Source organism: Diceros bicornis, chromosome 20 (assembly GCF_020826845.1).
Source record: "Diceros bicornis minor isolate mBicDic1 chromosome 20, mDicBic1.mat.cur, whole genome shotgun sequence".
NCBI lineage: Eukaryota > Metazoa > Chordata > Mammalia > Perissodactyla > Rhinocerotidae > Diceros > Diceros bicornis.
In genome coordinates, this window is record NC_080759.1 from 2,656,358 (window position 1) to 2,676,790 (window position 20,433).

Genomic DNA, 20,433 nt, shown 5'->3' on the forward strand with positions numbered 1-20,433 from the left:
TAACCCCATATATGGTGGGTTCAATGCTGGGGAACAGATATCAGGGCTGGTATCAGAAACAGATGTGAGGAATGTGGGGTTGCCTAGCTGATGGTGCTTGAGGGATTCCTCATGGGAGTCTTGGCATAGAAAAGTTTAAAGAGTAAAGCATCATTGGTCAGATCAAAAGTGTGGGGTGAACATAATTCTGAAGGAATAATGATGGAGATATAAGAACAAGAAGCCACTTGAATTGCGTTGGAAGGTATTAGACACATCAAAGAGCTGGGAAAAAAACCTTGTTTAATGTAAGTTCTTTCTAAACTCTAAGGCAAAAAGTAATATGAATTTACATGGTAATTATAAGCCACAAAACAAAAATTCACAAGACAAGTAAAGAACTAAAGTAGAAACCAGAGTAAGAAAAATAGAGGTTAAAGGAGAGATGGAGAGAGATGGTTGGGGTCAGAAAACAGACAATCCTTGAAGTCTCCCTCAGACTCTGATCATTCTTAGTGCTCAGTAAACACTTTGAGCCCATGAGCCTGGGGAGGGGCAAAGTGAGAGGTGGTTGGGAGGGACCACAATGCAAGGATACCCTTGTGGAGGCACTGACATTGAAAATCAGTGACATTTTGCCAAGGTGTTTACCATAATATATTAAGGATTATTCTGGAAAGTTAAGGATTTTTCTGGAATGTACATTTTCATTTTATGGAAACTCCAACTAGCCTGGAGAACGATTTAGACATTTCAGCTTTAGAAATAAACAGAGGGGTCGGCTCGGTGGCACAGCAGTTAATTGCGCACACTCTGCTGTGGTAGCCCCGGGTTCACAGGTTCAGATCCCAGGCGCGCACCAATGCACCTCTTGTCAAGCCATGGTGTGGCGGAATCCCATATACAGTAGAAGAAGATGGGCACAGATGTTAGCCCAGGGCCAATATTGCTCAGCAAAAAGAGGAGGATTGACATCAGAAGTTAGCTCAAGGCTGACCTTCCTCCCCCCAAAAAAAAGGAAAGAAAGAAATAATGAGAATCTTTTCTGTCAGTTTTAAGAATGAAAACCAGTTAGCATCTGGAAAACAGTTGCAATTTGACATGAGAATGTGAAGAAAGAATTAGATGTCACACGTTGTTTTTGCTTTTCTCTGGGGCAGTAGGGCTTGCAGGGGGAATGAAGTTCCATCTTTGCTCTATTGAGTTTGAGAAGGTGTAAAATTCATTTGTGCTGGGCAACACTGTTGACCTGTGGAGAAAGACAAATGGTTCCAGCAGCTGATCTAAAGGAATAACTGAGCTCATAAAAGTTCTTAGCTTATAAAAGGTGCTTCTTCTTTATTGAACTTTACTGGACATCCATTGACCTATATGTGCAAGATATTTGTGGTAGGTATTGAAGAAAATACAAAGAATTATAAGGTTCCAAGCTCCTCCACATACATGAAACTGTTTGCAAGATGTAATTAGGTTCTGCCAAGGTATTTAGTGTATGTTGTATTACAGAACCTAAAAAAATTGGGAATGTTATTCAGAAAATGTAATTAAGGACAGCTCCTTAGGAGAGGTAGACTAGATCAAGTCCTCAAATGGATCACTTTTGGGCAGGTGGAGGGAAGAAAGAATGAGGATTTCAAATGGAAGAAGAGGGGAAAGGTACAGACGTAGAAAGGAACATGGCGTTTGGGCATGGGGGTGGGGAGGCCATGACAGGCACAGTCTTCCTGTGACTGAGAGGCAGCTCAGTTTCCTCCTCCAGGAGCCCAGCACTGCTTCCCACCTCCTGGCCTCCTCCACCTGCAGACCCCCGGCCTGAACCAAGGCCTATTTATCTGGATCGCTGCCCAGTCTCCCAACAGGTCCCTCTACTTCCAGTCTTAATTTCTTCTAATCTTTCCTCCACAATACCTCCAGAGTTACCTTCTAGAATCTAAATTTGCTTAAATCTGATATCTGCTTAGACTGCTACAATGACTGCTCAGAGCATCTGAGAGAACATTCAGACTCCTGAGCTGGACACGCAGGCTTTCTCTTGCTGTCCTCATCTTTAGCCTCATCACCCACTGTTTCCTACATGTTGGCTTTTTTCCAGCCTTAAAAATACCCCCATACTCTGAAATCCTTAGCATCCTTTATATCTGTCTTTTTATATGTGTTTCTTCTGTCTTCCTACCCTCTTTTTTGATCAACTTAATTCCTATTTCTCAATCTAAACTCATGTCAAATGTTCCTTCCTCTTGGACACTTTTCCTGGGAGGTCTCCATTTAGAGACCCCTTTTGATGTCGCCACTCGGGGACCTTGTACTTATCTACTTTTTCTTAACTGTTGTTTTTTTCATGTCTCATTGACAGTGAGCTCCTTAAAGCTGAGACTATCCTTCTTCTTCATAAATAAATGGCAAGCAATAGGATATATTGGAGCATATGAGGAAGCCATTTGGTGTAAAACTAATTAGGCTTGACCTTGTTTTTTTTCCCCCCCCCAAAAGGGGCCTGTAGCCTCTGTTCATCCATTGTATATCAGCTTTAAGCAATTAACATGTCCCAAAGACAAAAACAATGACCTAAGGTGCTGATGTGATAAATGCAACTTCTCCCACATTGGCATTTCCTTAAGGATAAGCATTTCTCCCTAGGCTAGGATTTGATTGCTGTGCTCATCCTGTGACCACCCAACTCGAGACAACAGCCACATCCATGGAGACAGCAGACCTGATACCTACTGTGTCCATCAATCAACGTGCTGAAAGGTCAATGTCACGGCTATTATGAAAGGAACATTGCAATCACATGTGAAACATGCTCTTTGATGGTATATAACCACTCTGTACACCCCACTTCTTTGGAGTGCTCCATTTCTTAGTGAAAGGACTCTCCCCGGCTATATGGCCCTCAAATGTTGGCTCATCATAAACTCAACCCAATTTTGATTTATAGATTGGTCATGGATTATTTGTGTCAACATTCTATTTGTCCCTCCAGTATCTAAACACAGTACCTGACACCTTTGGGGCACTCAGAAAATGTTTGATGATTGAATATGTATGTGAGAGACCACACTGACTGGAGAAGAAGAGGCTTTTCGGGGCGTGCTAGAAAATTCGCTCACATTCCTACCACAGTGGTTGAGGCTGTGTGCTTTGGACCAGTTTGTCTGGGCACCAATCCCAGTTATTCCACTTTTAACTGGGGAACCTGTGCAAAGTATTTACTCTCTGAGATTTAGTTTTCTCATCTATAAAATGAGGCTACTGAGAACTCCTGTCTCATAGGGTTTCAGTGAGACTGAAATGCATTAACTTATGTAAAGTGCTTAGAAGAGCTCCTGGCGCATAGTAGGCACTAAAATGTTAGCTGTTATGTTATCATTATTGCTCTTATATATAAGCAATACTCTGGTTTTGAAAAGATGCTTTCATAGTATAGTTGATCCTCATTATTTGTGGATTCCGTGTTTGCACACTTGCACACTAGCTAAAATGTACTGACAGCCTCCAAATAAACACTCACAGGGCTTTCATGTCCATTTGCAGATATGCACAAAGTGGTGAAAAACTTGAGTCACTCGACATGCACGTTCCCAGCTGAGGGGAACAAGGTGACGCTCTGCCCTCTTGTTTCAGCCCATGCTGTAAACAAGTGTCCTTCTTGCAGTCTATTTAGTGCCTCATTTCTCATCTTTTTGTGCCTTGTGTTGGTGACTTTGCTGTTCAATATGTCCCCCATGTGTAGCGCTGCAATGCTGCCTGGTGTTCCTCAGGGCAAGAGATTGTGACATGCCTTTACAGAGAAAGTATGTGTGTTCGACAAGCTTCTTTCAGACATGAGGTACAGTGCTGTTGGTGTGAGTTCAATGTTAATATATCAACAATATATTTTAAATAAGGTGACTTTAAAGAGAAACACACAGAGAATAAGGCTACGTATTGATCAGTTGAAGAAAATGTGACTAAGGCTTGCAGCAACCTAACCCTGCATTTCTCGTAGGAGCAGTGGGTCATATTCACTGACTCAGTGTTCACAGTGACTTTATAGAATGTCACACTGTGCATAACAAGCATCATTGTGCATATCTTATGTAATCCTCACATACTCCTTTATAGTAGGCAGGGTAGGGAATAGGTTGTCCACATTCTACAGGCTATTCCAGACCTTATGAGCCAAGTAGAGAATTTAAAATGTCTTGTGCTCAGCATAAGAGCCATGAGATTTTGAGCAAGGAAGATCTATGATGAACTGATGTTTAAGGAAGAATTACCTAGCAAGAGAATGTAGTATCAAGAGGAAGAGGGAGAATTGAGCCAGAAAGGAGGACCAGTTGTTAAACTCTCCAAGTATTGCCAATGCTAGATGAGGAGATTCGGAGCTAAGGTGCTGATGTGATAAAAGAAAAGTAGCAGACAAATGATGAAATAATGGATTTGGTAACCATATATAGGGTGTAAGTTAGGCTGTGGTTCTCAAAGTGGGGTCCCTGGACCAGCAGCATCAGCATAACCTGGGAACCGGGTAGAAATGCAAATTCTCAGGTGCTGCTGCACACCTGCTGAACTGGAAACTCTGGGGTGGGGCCTGGCAATCTGGGTTTCAACAAGGCCTCCAGGTGCTTCTGCTGCCCATCAAGTTTAAGAGCCAATGAATTAGAAAAATGATTCAAACACGTCACCATGCCCAGGTAAGCGACAAGGCAGAGAGGTGGTATTTGTTTGGAAGATAAGATGCATTTTAAACTTTAAGAAAAAGTAGTTCAACGTCTGTTTCATCATAAGGATTCCAGCATTTAAGATCTTTTAGCTCTCTGCATTTAAGATCTTTTTTCCACAATATGTTTTCCTTTAGAGAGCCCCTGGTAAGTTATTTACCATTTACCACATGTTCTGAGAATCCCTTCTTTCTTGAAATACCCTTTCAGACGTGAAAATGTACTTTATTTTTGTACACAATCTCCTCTATTTAAAATTCGGATTTCTCTTCTTATAGGATCATGTACGGCACATGCAGCCTTACTGTAAATTTGGAATGTCATTGGTTTGTTCCAAAACCTTAGAATGTTTTAGAATTTAGAACAAGATGAAGAGAGAATTTATATGTTTCTCTGTAGGACTCATATTTTTCAGATGTCTAGAGGTATCCCAACTTGCCAGTAATGTGGCCTTAGATTTAGCAGAACTTGAAAATCCTAATATAGTAGGAAGTGAATTACTTCTTTTTTTTTTTAAGATTTTATTTATTTATTTTTTCCCCTCAAAGCCCCAGTAGATATTTGTATGTCATAGCTGCACATCCTTCTGGTTGCTGTATGTGGGACACAGCCTCAGCATGGCCAGAGAAGCGGTGCGTCAGTGCGCTCCCGGGATCCGAACCCTGGCCACCAGCAGCAGAGCGCGTGCACTTAACTGCTAAGCCACGGGGCCGGCCCAAAAGAGAATTACTTCTCTCGTATTAACATTTACAAAATAAATGATCACAATGTTAACTTACCAATAAGCACTTTCCATATTCCAGTCTCTGAAAGTATCTTGCTTACATAATAAACAAGATAAAGTTTCAAAGATGAGCCAAATAACTTTTCAGCAAAAGCTTGACTTGAGTCTATCTTGGCTTCCTTTTTGACAGTTTTAGCCTTAATGTTACAGTATTGTTTTCTTTTTCTAGGAATCAGATAACCTTGTATTTGGTGAATATTTTAATTTTTAATGGCCACTTGTATTTTGTGATACGCACGTGTTTAAACAATCTATAATAACCCACCATTACCACCCATATATAAGATTATACAGGAATGGAAGAATTTTGGCTGACACTGTATATAATTGTTCAGCCAAGGCAGATGGCAGACTCTACCACTTACAATGATTTAGGGGTTTGAAGCAGTATTTTTAAATACAAATAATCTCAAAATTGGTAATATACAAAATATAATACTGTGTTAACTAACCAAAAGAGTTAAATTTGTTACCTTTCCTCCATTTATAAGGATGCACCCATTATATAGATTCTGTACAAAATTGCAAAGATCACTTTTTTCCTTTTCAAAGTTTATTTATTTTAATTTTTAATAGTGAGAAGCTTAGTGTTGGGTAAACTGCTGCACAATTACTGGAAATGCTGAGAGTCTTTTTGAAAAGTGTAAAAGTCTAAAGACAATGAAAAGTACATTTCTCCAATGTCAAGTCCTTTGAGCCTCTGTCTAGTTGTACACTGAAGAGATGCAAGATTAAGTACCAGCACAGGACACAAGAGAACAGGCTCCCAACTTGAGTCCTTCCCACTGACCACAGTGTGCCTGGCAGACGCTTGGAGATTAAATCTGGTCTTTGTCCATGGGTGGGCCCTGAGAGGAGGATTTTGCTTAAATGACCAAAGAATAGACAACATTTTTTCTTGATAATAAGTAATACTTACCATATAAATTTCTTTATAAATCTCTGAATAAAATAAAAAAATATAACCCGTACAGAAATCAACTCTTACTGACAAGCCCCACAGCCTTCTCTAGAAAGCTCAACAGAAAATGTCACAGCTGACTGTGAATTGGTCTTCTCTGAAAGCCAGCCAGCCCTTCACTGATAGCTTTGGATGAGGAAGGCCAGATACAATTCTTTGAAGATGTTTAGCTGAATTCAGAACCAAAAATCCTACCTCCAGTTGGCTCCTCTGTGAGAATGGATGGCCGGCCTTATTTCACAGGCTGGGCAGATGAGGTTTCAGATGAGCTCTGTTCCCCAGGGATGGAAAAGCTGGATTGTGACATTGATTCAGAGCTGACATTTTGCAGATAAAGATAGGGTCATAGAGGGAAACAAATATTTCAGCAAATTGGATTTTTGTTCTCTACAGTGGGAGTAATTTAACAAGCAGATAGTCTCTCACTCCAACTTCTCTTCCCTCTTCTCGATCTGTAATATCGCTGTAAAAATTCTCTCTATAAAAATTTCAGTCTTTTTTCTTTGCAGTCTATTTATTATCATCTTTACGAATTCTTTGACTTCACCACCTTCTTGGCACCACAACGCTAGCCATTGAGATATTAGTATAGATTCGGTTTTGCAATTTCATCCTCTTATCTCTATTTCCTCTGCCATTTCTTGGCTTTAGTTCTTATTGTATTTTATGCTTGAAAACATTTGAAGCTTACAAAGTATATCAGTTCCTTATTTTCTCAACTTTTTATTATCTAAGTGCCCTCAACTATCACTTTTTTAAAAAAAGAAGTGAAATACATAACAGAACAATACACTGTAATAAACTGACCACTTGTAAAATTAAGTTCAACCTGAAATCCCTCCCCACTTAACAGAGACCATCTTTTATAATTCACCATGCTTTAGTTTGGGCAGGGTCAGTTTATCAATGATTTTTGGATGTTTTAGACCACATGAGAGAAATACAGTGTAAGGTAAAATTGTTAATCTTGCAGAAGTTGTAGAATTTCCTGATGGTTAGGGAAATCAATGGCGGAGAACCTGAATCATAGGAAAAGTAGTTAATTAATTAGCACCTGACAGAGTTTGTTAATTTGGTAAGGATGATGATAAGACATATATGTTGAAAAGATAACTTTGCATATCAGAGTATTGTCAGAGGCTACTGGGAAAATTCGTAATGTTCTCAAATACTACAAAAAATGACCATTTTTTGATAAAAGATGTCATACATGATGGTATCATATACTTCTGTCAGAAAATTTGTAATGAAGAAAATGAACACTTGAGTCATTTTAATTCTAACAATTTTTTCATGCCTATTATTAGGTTAAAAAAATTTTAAGTAGTAAAGTGGTAAGTAATGTACTTGCTTCATTTTTAATTTCTTTTAGGAAAACAACTTTTTCACATTTTTAAAAAATATTTGTATTTATTTTATGCTGAATTTATTCCTGGGCACAAAGCCTTTTTTTTAAATTAAATAACACCAATTCTTTTCAAACTCTTTCAAAAAGTTGAAGAGGAGAGACTATTTCTAAAGTCCTCCTGTGGGGTTAGCAGTATGCTGATATCAGAGCCAAAGACACTAAGAGAAAATAAAATGACAGGTGTTTGAAACTACAGAAATAGAAAACTATAATAGAATACAATAGAAGAGAAAAGTACAATTTCTATTGTAGAAAAGTACAATATCTTTGATGAATATTGATACAAAAATCCTCAATAAAATAGTAACAAACCAAATTCAGCAGCATATTAAAAGGATTATACATCATTTTTAGGTGGGATTTATTCCTGGAATGCAAGGATGTTTCAATATATGAAAATAAATCAATGTAATAAACTACATTAACAAAATGAAGGAAAAAATAAAAAGATCATCTTAATGGATGCAGAAAAAGCATTTGACAAAACTGAACATGCTTTCATGTTAAAAACCCTCAGATATAAGGAAGCTACTTCAACATAATAAAAGCCGTATATAGAAATTCACACAGAACACCATATTCATGGGTGAAAGACTGAAAACTTTTCCTCGAAGATCAGGAACACGGCAAGAAGGCCCACATTCACCACTTCTATTCAACATGGTATTAGAAGTTCTAGACAAAGCAATTAGGCAAGAAAAAGAAAGAAATAGCATCCAAATTGGAAAGGAAGAAGTAATATTATATTTGTTTACAAATATTATCTTATATGTTGAAACCCCTAAAAATTCCAGAAAAAAATTTTTAGAACTAATAAATTCTGCAGAGTAGTGGGACACAAAATCAACATGCAAAAATTAGTTGTTCTTCTATACATTAATAATAAGTAATCTGAAAAAGAAATCTAGAGACATTACATTTTTATTTACAATATCATCAAAAAGAATAAAATACTTAAGACTCAACTTATTCAAAGAGGTAAAAGTTCCAATGATGTTTTTTGCAAAAATATAAAAATATGTCCTAAAATGCATATGGACCCTCAAGGGACCCTGAATAGCCAAAACAATCTAGAAGAAGAAGAACAAAGTTAGAGAACTCATACTTCCTGATTTCAAAACTTACTACAAAGTAATCAAAACAGTGTGGTACTGGCATAAATACACACAATATACTAATGAAATAGTATAGAGAGCCCAGAAATAAACCTTTGCTTATACAGTCAAATGATTTTTGACAAGGGTGCAAAGACCATTCATTGGAGAAAGGATAAGTTTTTCAACAAATGGTGCTGGGAAAACTGGATACCCACATGCAAAAGAATGAGGTTGGATGCTTACCTTACACCATATACAAAAATTAAGTCAAAATAGATCAAAGATGTAAATGTTAGAGTTGAAGCTATAAAATCCTTAGAAGAAAACACAGGGTAAAAGCTGTGTGTCATTGAGTCCAAATGCCATTGCCAACAATGATTTCTTTAATATGACACTAAAGACATAAGCAACAAAAAAATAACAAATTGGACTTCATCAAAATGCAAAAGTTTTCTGTATCACAAGATACTATCAACAAAGTAAAAAGGCCACCCACAGAATGGTTGAGAATATTTGCAAATCACATATCGGATAAGGGCTTAATATCTAGAATATATAAAGAACTCTCACAACTCAACAATTAAAAAAACACCCAATTTAAACATGCACAAAGGACTCGAATAGACATTTCTCCAAACAAGATAAAAAATGGCCAGTACACACATGAAAAGATGCTCAACATCACTAAGAATCAGGAAAATGCAAAATAAAACCACAATGAGATACATCTTCATACCCATTAGGATAGTTACTATCACAAAATCAGAAAATAACATGTTGGCAAGAATGTTGAGAAATTGGAACCCTTGTGCTCTGATGGTGAGAATATAAAACTGTGGAAAACAGTATGGTAGTTCCTTCAAAAATTAAAAATAGAATTACCATATCATCTAGCATTTCCACTTATGGGTTCTGAAATAATAGAAAATATATTTATTGGTCTCTGCCTCTAGTTCCTGGCACAGAGCTCCTAAAACCCTTGTAATTTCCTAAATGATAAGAGCACTAGGAGCATCTCTTGTTCTAATATTTGTCTTTGACTCCATCCCTGACACAGAGCTCCTAAAACCCTTGTAATTTCCTAAGTGATAAGAACACTAGGAGAATCTTTTGTTCTATTGAGGCAACTCTGGGTGGGCTCCTGGATGGCTCCTGGATGGGGGCTGGTCACCAGACAGACCAAGCCCTGATTAGAAGCTTGGAATATTTAGCCCTACTCCTTATCCTCCAGACAGGGGAGAGGGGCTGGAAACTGAGTTAATAATTGATCATGCCTACATGAGGGAGCCTCAGTAAAAATCCCAATAGAAGGAGGTTCAGAGAGCTTCCAGGTTGCCAATGACAAGGAGTGACTGGAGAGTGGTGCACCTGGAGATGGCATAAAAGCTGTGTGCTCTTTCTCACATACCTTTCCCTATGCGCCACTTCCATCAGGCTGTTCTTGAGTTATATCCTTGTATAATAAACTGGTGATCTAGTAAATGTTTCTCTGAGTTTTGTGAGCCACTCTAGCAAATTAATCAAACCCAAGGAGGAGGTTGTGGGAAGCTCTGGTTTACAGCCAGTCAGTCAGAAGTACAGGAAACAACCTGGGCTTCTAACTAGCATATGAAGTTGAAGTGAGGTTGGGTGGGTGTGCAGTCTTATAGGACTGAGCCCTCAACCTGTGGAATCGGATGTATCTCTGTGTTGACAGCATCAAATTGAGTTGAATTGTCTGACGACCAGCTGACATTCCAAGAATTGCTTGTTGGAGGTCTGGGGAACCCTCCCACATGGGAGAAAATGAATCTCAGAACACCATTTATGGGTATACACCCTAAAGAACTGAATGCAGAGGTAAAAAGACATATACATACACCCCTGTCATTAACAGTGTTATTCAAAATAGCCAGAAGCTGGAAGCAAGCCAAGTGTCCATCAACGGATGAATTGACAAAAAAAATGTGCTGGATACACACAGTGGAATACCATTCACCCTTAAAAAGGAAGGAATTCTGACACATGCTATGGCATGGATCAACCTTAAAGACTTTATGCTAAGTGAAATAAAGCCAGCCACAAAAGTAAAATAGTGTATGATTCTACTCATATAAGGTACTTAGAGTAGTCAAATTCATAGGAATAGAAAGGAAAATCGTGGTTCCCAGGGGCAAGAGGGAGAGACAACAGGGAGTTGTTGCTTAATGTGCACAGAGTTTCACTGCAAGGTAAAAATAGTTCTGTGGATGGTTGGAGGTTATAGCTACACAATAATGTGAATGTACTGAATGTCACTGAACTGTACACTTAAAAATGGTTAAAATGGTCAATTTTATGTTATGCATATTTTATGACCATTTAAAAAAATTAATTATTTCCAACAAATAAACAAACACTAGCTACATGCAATAGCATAGATAACTATCACAATCATAATGCGGCATAAAAGAAATTATATTCAAAAGGCAATATATTTTATAATTCAATTTATATAAAATCCAAAAAAGACGAGGTCTGGCTTCCAGTAATGGTGGAGTAGCTTGTTGAACTAACACTCTCACAGATAACAATGATAAAATCTGCATAAAATATTATATATATTTATAGAGAATCATTTATCTATATGTAATATACATATAATAAATGTGTATGTGTGTGTATGTATAAATCTCTTCCAAAGCAAGCAGAACTGAGACAGAGTCTTCCCTTAAGTGATGGGAATTGCACCAGGAGATATTTGCAAGCTTGAGTCTTTTGCCTCAAAGCATTCCAAAATCTGTACATGGCCCAGACAGGGGAAAAACTACAGTCTTACTTGTAATGCTACAGGACATATTTTGGGGCTGGCAGAGTAGCTGGAAAGTTAGGGGAGAAATTCTGGAAGGGAGGGACACACAAAGAGGAAAATCTCAAAATATGTATGAATGTCTCCCCCCAACACACACCAAATTGGCAGATCTTTGAACAACATACATGCACGGTAGGCCCCAGAGGGCCTTGTGTAAACAACAGTTGGAAGATGAAAGACCTGAATGAGGATTTCAGCTATGCTCACTGTAAAGGAGACAGGATTGGAGTTTCAGTCCAGCCAAGTTAACTCTCTGCTAGAAAAACAACAACACTCTTCAAAGGAATACAATAGAATCCAGAGTCTCTATAACTATCATTCATGGTTTCCAGTACACAATTTTGAAAAATCATGAGATTTGAAGAAATAGGAAAATGTAATCCATATATGAGCAAAAGCAGGCAGTAGAAGCTATCCTCAAGGTGTTGCAATTAGCAAACAAGGATAAGAGAGTAACTGTTATAAAGATGATCATGGTGGTAAAGAAAAATATTCTCATAATGAATGAACAGATGTTGAAACTCAGCAGAGAAATGGAAATTACAAAAAAGTACCAAATAAGAAGATGAAATAAAAAAATACTTTTGAGTTTACCGGTAGATGAGAAACAGTAGAAGAAACATGAAGATAGAGCAATAGAAATTATCTAGCCTGAAGAAAAGAATGTAAAAATTTTGAAGAAAAATGAAGAGAGCCTTACAACCTGTGAGATGATTGAGTCTCCAGCAGAGGGGAGAGACAGAAAAATTAAATGAGGCAGAAAGGTAAATCAATAAGTAATAGCATAACTTTCAAAATTTGGTGGAAAATCTAAAATTTTAGATCCAAGAAAGTCAGGAAACCCACAAAATAAAACACAAATTAAAACCATACCTAGGCACGTGATAGTCAAGCTGCTAAAATCCAAAGATAAAGGAAAATCTTGAAAGCAGTCAAGGAACTACATATATACATGGGAAGACATTACATACAGGGAGAAATAATGTGAATGATGGATGATACATTATCAAACACAAAAGAGACAAATCAATAACAAAATGACATCCTTCAAGTGCAAAATGAAAACCCAAAAGTCAACACAGGATTCTATATTTAGCAGAACTCACTTTCATAAAGGAAGCAGAAGCCACAATAAGAGACCGCACACATATTAGATAGCTAGAATAAAAAATCAAATTGCAAATACCAAGTGCTGGTGCGGACTAGGAGCAACTAGAACTAGGAATGCAACATGATAGTTGCATTTGGAAAACAGTTTAGCAGGTTCTTATAAAGTTAAACATACATTTATTATATGACTCAGATATCCCCCTCCTAGGTATTTACTGAAACAAATTAAAAACTAATGTTTAAACAAAAACCTTTGTGTGAATCTTTATAGCCATTTTATTCATAATTGCCAAAAGCTGGAAATAAACTAAGTGTCCTTCATCAGGTGAGTCGAGAAAGAAGCTGTGGTGCATCGGGACATTAGAATAGTACTTGGCAATAAAAAGGATAAACTCTTGATTCACACAACAACATGGATGAATCTTGGAGGCATTTCTCTAAGTGAAGGAAGCCAGATGCAAAAGGCTATATGGTATATGATTCCATTTACATGACTTTCTAGAAAAGGCAGAATTACAGAGATGGAAAGTGATCAGTGGTTGCCAAGGGATGGAGTGGGGGAAGCGGTTGACTACAAAGAGACAGTATGAGAGAATTTTGGGGGTGAAAAAAACAGCTCTGTATGGTACTGTAGAGATGGATACACGACCATAAAGTTGTCAAAACCCGTAGAACTGTACACCGCAAAGAGTGAATTTTACTCTGCAAATTTTAAAAATCAATCAGGATGCTGGGGAACTCAGATGGAATGCAGCAACAAATGAATCTCACTGTATTACAAGCACCTGACATAACCACACAGAAGGGGTGGGGGTGAAAGGTCCTGACCTAAGTAACTTTGGAAGACAGTGCTTTGACGGGATACTGTAAATCTAAAGTACTGGACAAAAACACTGTACACTAGGTGATAAATGTGTTTCTCATAAGGGTATGGATTAGCAATTCTGAAACTAGTTGACACATTAGTAAATATATTGTAGATAACTGGAGTTAAGTTTCTCACTGTTGGTAAAAGAAGTTACATATAAACAAAAGGAGAATGCTAGAATAAAATCTGTGGTGCTGGATTGGAGTTGGAAGTATCAGTATAAATCCATGTCTCTTTTAATATCTCTATCCAGATAGATAGTTAGATTGATAGATAGATGGATAGATCAACAGATAGATGTGTATACCTGAGTTTATATTCATACATACATTTCCAAGCTCTGCTGAGTGGGTCTAGAAGCAGTTACACTCTAGTATCAATGAGCACACCTAGCTCCCAGATCTGCATTTATATCATTCTCCAATAAAAAGAAGCAGGTTTTCTTGGAGAAGTGGCTAATTCTAGGGCTGGAGATGGAAAATACAAGATGAACCTGGAACACCTTGTAATGCCAGAAAGTAGGAAAGTGCTTTAAAAAAAACACAGAAAATGATGAGATGTGTCAAAAGGAATCAATCTGAAAGACTTCCCAATGGCTCAAGCTGGAAAATTGTGAGCAACAAAATAAATAATGGTAGCATTGGATTATTACCCAGAGAACAAAATAAATATCCATGCGTCTATACTGATATGAAATAGATTAAATAAGAAAGGAAGAAAGAAAGAGAAAAAAAAAAGAATGAGAGAAAGAGAGAAAGAGAGGAAGAAGGAAGGGAGAAGTAGGGGGGGAAATCTTCCTCACAGAATTCCAAATAAAAACGTGGCTGGATAGCATGAAATAGAAAATTGCCACTAGAACACCACAGTAATAATTACTGTGAGCAAGACTGACTGAAGAATGCAAAAACTGTGGGTGAAACTTAAAGAAGAAACAGTACATTTGCAGAGCCTCAAAGCATCTCCCTCCAAATACTTAAATTTTTTCTCTTAATTTCTTTAAAAGACCTATGACTATTTAAAGCAAAAATTATAACATTGTATTGTGGGATTTACAACATGGGTAGATGTAAAATTTATGACAACAATAACATAATGGACAGACATAGGTAAATGGAACTGTTCTGTAGCAAGGCTTCCATATTTTACATTGATTAAACTGGTGCACTATTAAGTCTAGGTAGGCAGTGACATGTTAAAGATGCATATTGTAATCTGGACCAACCACTAAAAAATGCAAAGGTGTGTCACTTAAATGCTAATAAAGGAATTAAGAAGCAAAAAAAAGGGTTTGTACAAGAATGTTCACAGGAGATGACCTGCAAGACGAGCGCACTGTAGGGCAACCACAGAGCAGAACGCCCTCAGCCATGCCAAGGAGCAAACGCTGACACACACATGCTGGGTGAGTCTCATCAACCTCGTGTTGAGGGAGGCAAGCTGGACAGAAAACAAAACACTTGGGATGATTTCAGCCAAGATGAACCTATGATGAAAAAACCAGAGCAGTGGTTGCCTCGGGGGAAAGAAAAAATTGCCTGGGAAGGAACAGGAAGGAGTTTTCTGGGGGTGATGGAACTATTCTATTCTTAAAGGGGTGAAGGTTATATGGGCATGTTTATTTGCCAAAACTGTACAGTTGAGAGTTGTGTCTTTCAGTATGCGTACATCTTACACCCCCCACACACAAAGGACTAAAAGAATAATAAAGTGAGGTGGGAATGGGATGGAATGTGGATGAAACAAAATTGGCTGACAGTTAGTAGTTGTTGAAGCTGGGTGACGGGCCTACTATGCTATTTTGTTTATTTTGTATATTGTTTAAATTGTTCTGTAATAAAAAACTCGTATAAGAAGACAAACTCGATATACAGTGTTTGCTGGTAAGATATCGCTTACCTTTTGGGAGGAAGGAGGGAGAAATGGATTGTTGGCGCTGGAATGAAGCTGGTGCTAGTTCTTGGTCACACAAGTGTGCTCGCTTTGTAATAATTCTTTGAGGTTTACATGGATGATTTCTGCATATATTTCTGTACTCGTGTTATCCATCAATAAACATTTTAAATCCTTCATATTTGCACAAAGATCCTAACTCAATATCTCAGAATAACAGCAATGTTTTGTTTTAAAGTGGAACACGTTCACTCATGACATCATCAGATGGATCTATTAATGCCCTCATCCTTGCGTGGCCCCCTGGGTCTTTCCATTTTTGCCTCAATTTGGCAAGTGGCATGGCTTTGAGTTTTTATGATGGGTATGGGCCCTTCAGGTGGGCGAGGTCCAAGGGAAAGATCTCTGCAGCGACCTTGACCACGGGAACCAGAGGGAGGATCATGGCAACCTGGAGGGATGGAGGGGATGATAGGACAGGTGGCCTTGTAAAGGCAAATTCCAGAATCCCAGGCACCCAATATTTCCATTTTAGATATAGAATTTACCCTTCAAATACTGGCCAGGAAGTTTCCAGGAGGGCTGCAAGCATCCTCAGCAATAGCCAGGCTGGTGAGCCCCACCCCTACCTGAGTGCTGGCCTCAAGGGATGTAGCCCAACCACACTGCGCATACTCTGGGGGGTGGGCAGGGCATAGAGAGTGGTCATGGTATAGAGAAGAGGCGGAATAGAGAGTGGGGTGGAGAAGCAGAGGGATGGGGACCAGGGGCGGGGGGACAAGGTAGGAGTTGGGGCCCCTAGCTGTGTATGCTGGGAGCTTTTGTCTCTTAAACGCTCCCAGCTGGGAGCTTGCAGGACCGCAGGACTACAAATCCCAGGAGGCTGTGAGCATGGGGCGGTGCCTAACCCTGGGGGGAGGAACAGGGCTGTGTGCGCTTGGCCGAGGGACACACCGCCCTTGACTCAGGACTCTGGTCCTGCACCCGCTGCACGTGGACTGAATCCCAGAGGGATGCGACGGGACGAGCGGGACCAGGGAGTTAGGAGGATGTGGCGGCTGCATGGGCAGCCAAGGGCCTGCAGCGTGCAACTGGTTTTGTCCAAAATAGAAGTCGGACTCGTGCCTCTTCCACACCGCCTTCCTCCGTTGTTTGATTCCTCCTCCCACCTGCGTGCCTGTGGGTCTTTCCACAGCCCCCTACCAAGTCCAGGGCCAGGTGCTTCTCTAAAATGCTTATGGGAACTGGTTTGACATCCCAGAAACTTTCCACTTTGCCTGCTGCCCTCTGCCTTCTCCAGCCAAAGTGCCATCCTTTCATCAGCTTTTGAGAGAGATTCCCCCTTGTGGCTGGTCTTGCAAGTACAACTTAAGAGCTTTGCTGGGTGGTAACACTGGCTCTTTCTTGCCTTTTTCACAGGTGTGGAAGTTAAGGCATCTGTGAGGTTAATCACTGGTTTCCCCAGGATCCGCTAAGAGCAGAGGAGAACAACCCAATTCCCAGGCAAGTATCTAGTAGGCCATTTTCACCAACGCATTCCAGGGCAGTGGCCTCCAAAGCAGCAACCTTAAGACGAGAATAGCTTAATCATTTTGCCCTTTAGATTGATCACCTAATCTCAGCTCAGGCCTGAGTGGCCAGTCTCTCAGGGACACGAATGGCGACTCTGATCACTCAGGAAGAGACTAGTCATCCAGCTTTGGGAGAGGGATGTTCAAGGTAGACAGCACTTGGGCAGCATTTGAAACCCGTCACCTTTAACATCTCTGCTTTGGATTCTGGCAAGGTTCCCACATAAACATGCCTAGGGATAGTCAGAGGTACCATATTCTTTAAAAATTGATTAGAGTTGTGAAAGGAACAGAGCATAAAATATCTTGCTTATTTGCAAAAGATAAAATGCAAGCAAGACCTTCCTGTTAATTTTTTTCTGCTCATTCTCTTAGCTGTACTGTATGTTTGAATGCAGAAACAAAAAACTTGAATTGCCAAATTCTCTTTTCCTGAGATTGGTAAATTAACTTAAATGTCTTATTGAAACCTGTGGAGGAATGGTTAGCAGCTTTCATGATTTATGTCGTCCCTAAAAATCTGGGCGTTGATCTACATGAAAAAAACTCCCTGTTTATATTACACATCCCAATAGGTTACATTTCCGATTCCTGAATGTGGGATATTATCAAAACAACTGAAAAACCTGGTCATGGAAACTGGACCCTGTCACTTTGTCAAGAATTTGCCTCTTTATGAATTAATGACACATGAATTCTTTAACAGTTTTGTAAAGAAAGAATGAGAGTGTGTAGTGTCTCTGAATGTGGTAAGATAGGGAAGTCTTGTTAGACCACATCCTCGGGTTCTTCTCTCGTGTTCAATAGGCCCAGGTGATAGTCCGTGTAGTCAGGTGCAGCGCCGCTCCCCCAGCCCCCAGTGTTCCATCCTACTCTGGCCTGTGCCCTCTTCAGGGGGTTCTGATGACACTGGTCCACAAGTGTTGGAAGGAGACATTGTAACATGAGAATATTCATCATCTTAAAACAAGGATTAATGGAGAGGAAAGTCTCAGGGTGTGTGTGCTCTGATGCACTGCTGTTGGGGTATGGCCGCAGTGACAACTGTGCTCCTAGCAGTCCCCACAATAGCAGTCTCAGGCGTTTGATCTCCTGGCGCAACCACAGCAGCTGTTGACAGAGCTGGGAACTCATCGTGGTTCAGTGTCTTCCATCAGATTTTGTCGCTCTGACCCTCCTCTGCTTGCCCCATTCCCACGCCTATCCGCTGTGTTGATTGCTTTGTAGTTGTTTCCTAGGAGCCACTGTGTGTAACTCTATTTCACAGTGTCTTTAGGGACCCACTCTCACTACACAAGTCACTGTACAACAGCCCCTTATCCTGGTGTAGCCCATGTTTATCCTCTCCAGTGGAGCTGTGAAGAACCCTGCTTAGTCGGAGCTCCTCTCATTCTCATGCTGCTGGGGCTGCTTACGAAGCTGGGCATCTCATCTTTGGTCATCAACATTATTCTTTTCATCGATTTTCTGAAGTCAGAGACGACTTTGTTAATAATGTGACACTGATTCTAACAGACACTTTTATGTATCTTCCCCAACAGCTCTGTGAAGTAGGCCTGTGATCCCCATTTTACAGGGGGGGGACACTGAGGCTCAGAGAGGTTGAGTAGCTTCCTTCACTTCACACAGTTTCTTGGTACATTTTGAGTCTCCACTTGGAACTCCGCCTCTCAGGTGTGTGCACTTAGCTGGTGTTCCACTTTATGCCTCTCTGCCAGCCTCTCCAAAGGCACACGCCCCATCCTGAGTCCATTTTCTGCTTGATGGCAGTCACCCTGCACAAACCGGCCCCATGCAGGGAGTGGATTAGTCGGGCATGGTCCTCCAGCTTACCCTGGGGAGGTTCTAGGTTTCTTGGGAGAGCTGGAGCAGTGGAAGATACTGACCATCACTCACCTGGAAGGTTTGTTATGTAGAAATACTCCACTGTCTTTTTGCAGGTGTCATGTCTTCTTTGTCTTCATTGCTTCTCTGGGCTTTCTCTTACAGTCCGTGCTGTGCAGTAACATACAGTACAGAGACTGGGGAACATAATGTTGTTGCCCTGCACCAAACGGTCACATTACTCATTTTTCTAATTATGAAAGAGTTACATACTGTAAAAAAAGTGAAATTACCCAGATCTGTGTAGAGCAAAGTGAAACCTCCCCCATCCATCCCTTTCCCTGCAAACTCACTCCCCTACTCAGAAGGAACTATTGTTAAGAGTTTGCAGCTTATTCTTCTGGGCATTTCCTATGAATTTATAAATACACATAAAGTTTTTTTAACATAAATGACATAACTACATCATTTTGCAATTTGTTGTTTCCCAAACCATATATCATAGATGTCTCTCCTTATCAGTGCTCGCCACTCTAACTTAGTTTTTTAGAAGTTTTAGAGGTACTCCAAAGAACAGGAATACCATGATCTGTTTATCTCTTCTTTGATAGAGATGGGATTATGTCCAGTTTCACTATTATACATAATGCTACAGTAAGATCCTTGCATGGAGTTTATTACACTGCTATTCAACTGCTCAATTTTCCTTGTTTCCTCTTGGTCAGAGACTATGATATATTTTTAACAATTTTATGGGAATTATTATTGTTATTATTATTATTATTTTTTGTGTGTGAGGAAGATCAGCCCTGAGGTAACATCCATGCCAATCCTCCTCTTTTTGCTGAGAAAGACTGGCTCTGAGTTAACATCTGTTGCCAATACTTCTCCTTTTTTTCCCCCAAAGCCCCAGTAAATAGTTGTACGTCATAGATGCACATCCTTCTAGTTGCTGTATGTGGGATGTGGCTTCAGCATGGCCGGAGAAGCGACGTGTTAGTGCATGCCGGATCTGAACCCGGGCCACCAGTAGCAGAACACTTAACCACTAAGCCACGGAGCCAGCCCTATGGGAATTATTTTATAGGGAATTTAATTTTATCACTGAATAAAGACATTTATGGGGAAACTGGACTTTAAGGTCATCCATCTCAGTATTCTGGAGAAAAATCATGAAACTTAGAAGGTATGAGGCTTGCTCCATCACAATCTAACAAGTAATGTTAACAATTTAAAGTTGAATGTTTGAATAGCCACTACTCTCTCTGTTCAGAGGAAGAATGACTTTTTCTTGTCTAGAAAACATCTGACTCCAGGGGCTCTCAGTTGTGCTTCAGAGAGGGTAAGATATTGGTGTTGTATCTGTTTCTCTTCAGCTGTAGGCTGCATCTTCTAAAGATCATAGAAT

At 39.6% G+C, this 20,433-nt stretch overlaps 1 protein-coding gene across 5 annotated transcripts in view; it reads right to left on the reverse strand.

Annotated features, from left to right (window-relative positions):
* The window catches only part of LOC131418962 (ral guanine nucleotide dissociation stimulator-like 3), a 167,192-nt gene that overhangs the window by 110,389 nt on the left and 36,370 nt on the right, over window positions 1-20,433 (reverse strand). The window contains exon 6 of one of the 5 annotated variants that reach the window (XM_058563528.1): window positions 14,951-15,223. The exons of the other annotated variants lie outside the window; for them this stretch is intronic. Coding sequence (XP_058419511.1) covers window positions 15,043-15,223 — 181 coding nt within the window. The 3' untranslated portion in view covers window positions 14,951-15,042. Of the gene's footprint in view, window positions 1-14,950; window positions 15,224-20,433 lie in introns of those variants that run through there. 5 annotated transcript variants of the gene reach the window in all.